Here is a 1,930-nt window from a genome sequence, read left to right on the forward strand (position 1 = left end):
GTTCCAATAAAGGGAACCCAGGGACTATATTCTTCTCCAATCTGAGTTTTGCTCAAGTCTTAAATAAACTCAACGATATATTCGAAGAAATTCTGACCGTCGGTCGAGATAGTTTGTGGATACAATAAGTGAACCTAGCAAAATAGTAATTACGACCCAAGAAGTGACGAGGACTTGGGCATGAATTTGAAAACCTCCTATTTGCCAATAGAAGTGTTGGCCTACTTCTACACCCGGTATATCATATAACCCCTTGAGTGTTTTAATGAAACATGGTACATATAACCCCTTGAGTGTTTTAATGAAACATGGTACATATAACCCCTTGAGTGTTTTAATGAAACATGGTATTTTTGGCTGGTTGGTTTCATTATCACAAAGCTGCTCTCAAATTGGTCTGGTTCCAAGATGTAGAATCCACGTTGAATCACCACATAGCGGGTTATTAGGATATGGGTCTCTTTCTTGGGCGGGACACCAAATCCATGTATCTTTACCTATTAACCAATTTCTCGACGCTGGGATTGGTCCTAAAGAGATACCACTTCCTCATGAATCTATCTTGAATCGCGACCTTTTGGCTCAACTTTATCCTAGTTTTGTCGAAGGAGCAACCCCTTTTTCATCTTGAATTGGTCCAAATATGCAGAATTTCTTAGTTTTCGACGAGGACTAGATCCAATAACCGGTGGTCTATGGTTGAGCGATATTGCATACCATCATTTAACTATTGCTATTCTTTTCCTGATCGTTCGCTCGTCATATGCACAGGACCAGTTGAGGTATTGGTCATGGACTTAAAAGATATTTTGGAGGCTCGAAACATAAAGTTGGTGTTAATGTAGATCGTAATCATACATTCTAGGTAGCAACACTATCTTCAAACTAATCATGTACTCGTAATCATACATTCTAGGAGTGTGAGATTACAAGCAAGCGCAGGATCAGCAATAATTGGGTTAGGATCGGCAACACTATCTTGTTGTTCTTGGATGAAGTTACGAACATTCCACAGAGCACCAATCGTTCGCTGTCCGTGTCCTATCAATCTACTACTATCATGGCGCACGGTCGCGTCCCTGCGTCTCTCTAGCCCCTGTAGGTGTTGGCCTTTCTCGATCCGAGGAGCCACTCTTCGCCTGCTCACGGCCGGAGGCCATCAACATTATCTCTGATGAGAAAATTCGGCTCAGACAGTGCAAATTCCGAGAAAATTGACTTGTATTTACCAATCACATTTACAGAAATCTCCCAACTCTTTCCATGCTAGCTGAAATTGAACTATACCAAGACCGAACTATACCAAGACCAACAAGAAACAAGACGAGCGGATGGACAATTAAGCTAAACTACTAGCAAAGGGGCAAATTGGCGTGCCGCCGCCGCCGCCGGCGCTCATCAGTCGGAGATGCTGAGCATGGCTCGGAGGACGTAGTCGTCGAGGGCGTCACTGTTCCCTCTGTGCCTCCAGGCGACGGCGCCGCGCTCCAGGGCCTCGTGGACCCACGCGGCGTGCGAGGCGAGGACGCCGAACAGGACGGCGCATACCTCGGGCAGGTGGCGCGCGATCGGCAGCCGGAGGTCGTGCGGCGCCGAGAGGTTGAACACCTGCATCAGCCCCCTCGCCGCCACGAACGCCAGTAGGGGGAGCCCCATCGTCGATACCGCCAACACAACAGTGTAGTATATCCCGCCGGCCTCTTGGCAGGAGACGGCAGCGACGACGGGAGAATGCGGGCGCGCTTCTTCCGCCGACCTTGCCTTATCAGAGCAGAGGAGGAGCTCGTCTACGAATCACAGAATGCTCAGCTGCCTGTCCTCGAAGGTTAAATAGGCAAAGGACGGCAACGTCGCTGCCTCGCTCGCTGGTGTGGTTTGCCGGTGGGGGAGGGGGGTTGCGTTGCGGCCTTCCCCAGTTGCAAGTGGCAAC

General features: G+C 48.8%; 1 protein-coding gene across 1 annotated transcript; it reads right to left on the reverse strand.

Annotated features, from left to right (window-relative positions):
• Positions 1-1,203: 1,203 nt before the first annotated feature.
• On the reverse strand, positions 1,204-1,930 carry LOC117862777 (uncharacterized). Its single transcript, XM_034746293.2, has one exon. It carries the CDS (start codon positions 1,654-1,656, stop codon positions 1,399-1,401), a length of 258 nt encoding a protein of 85 aa, XP_034602184.1. The 5' UTR covers positions 1,657-1,930; the 3' UTR covers positions 1,204-1,398.

The sequence above is a fragment of the Setaria viridis genome, chromosome 7 (assembly GCF_005286985.2).
Source record: "Setaria viridis chromosome 7, Setaria_viridis_v4.0, whole genome shotgun sequence".
NCBI lineage: Eukaryota > Viridiplantae > Streptophyta > Magnoliopsida > Poales > Poaceae > Setaria > Setaria viridis.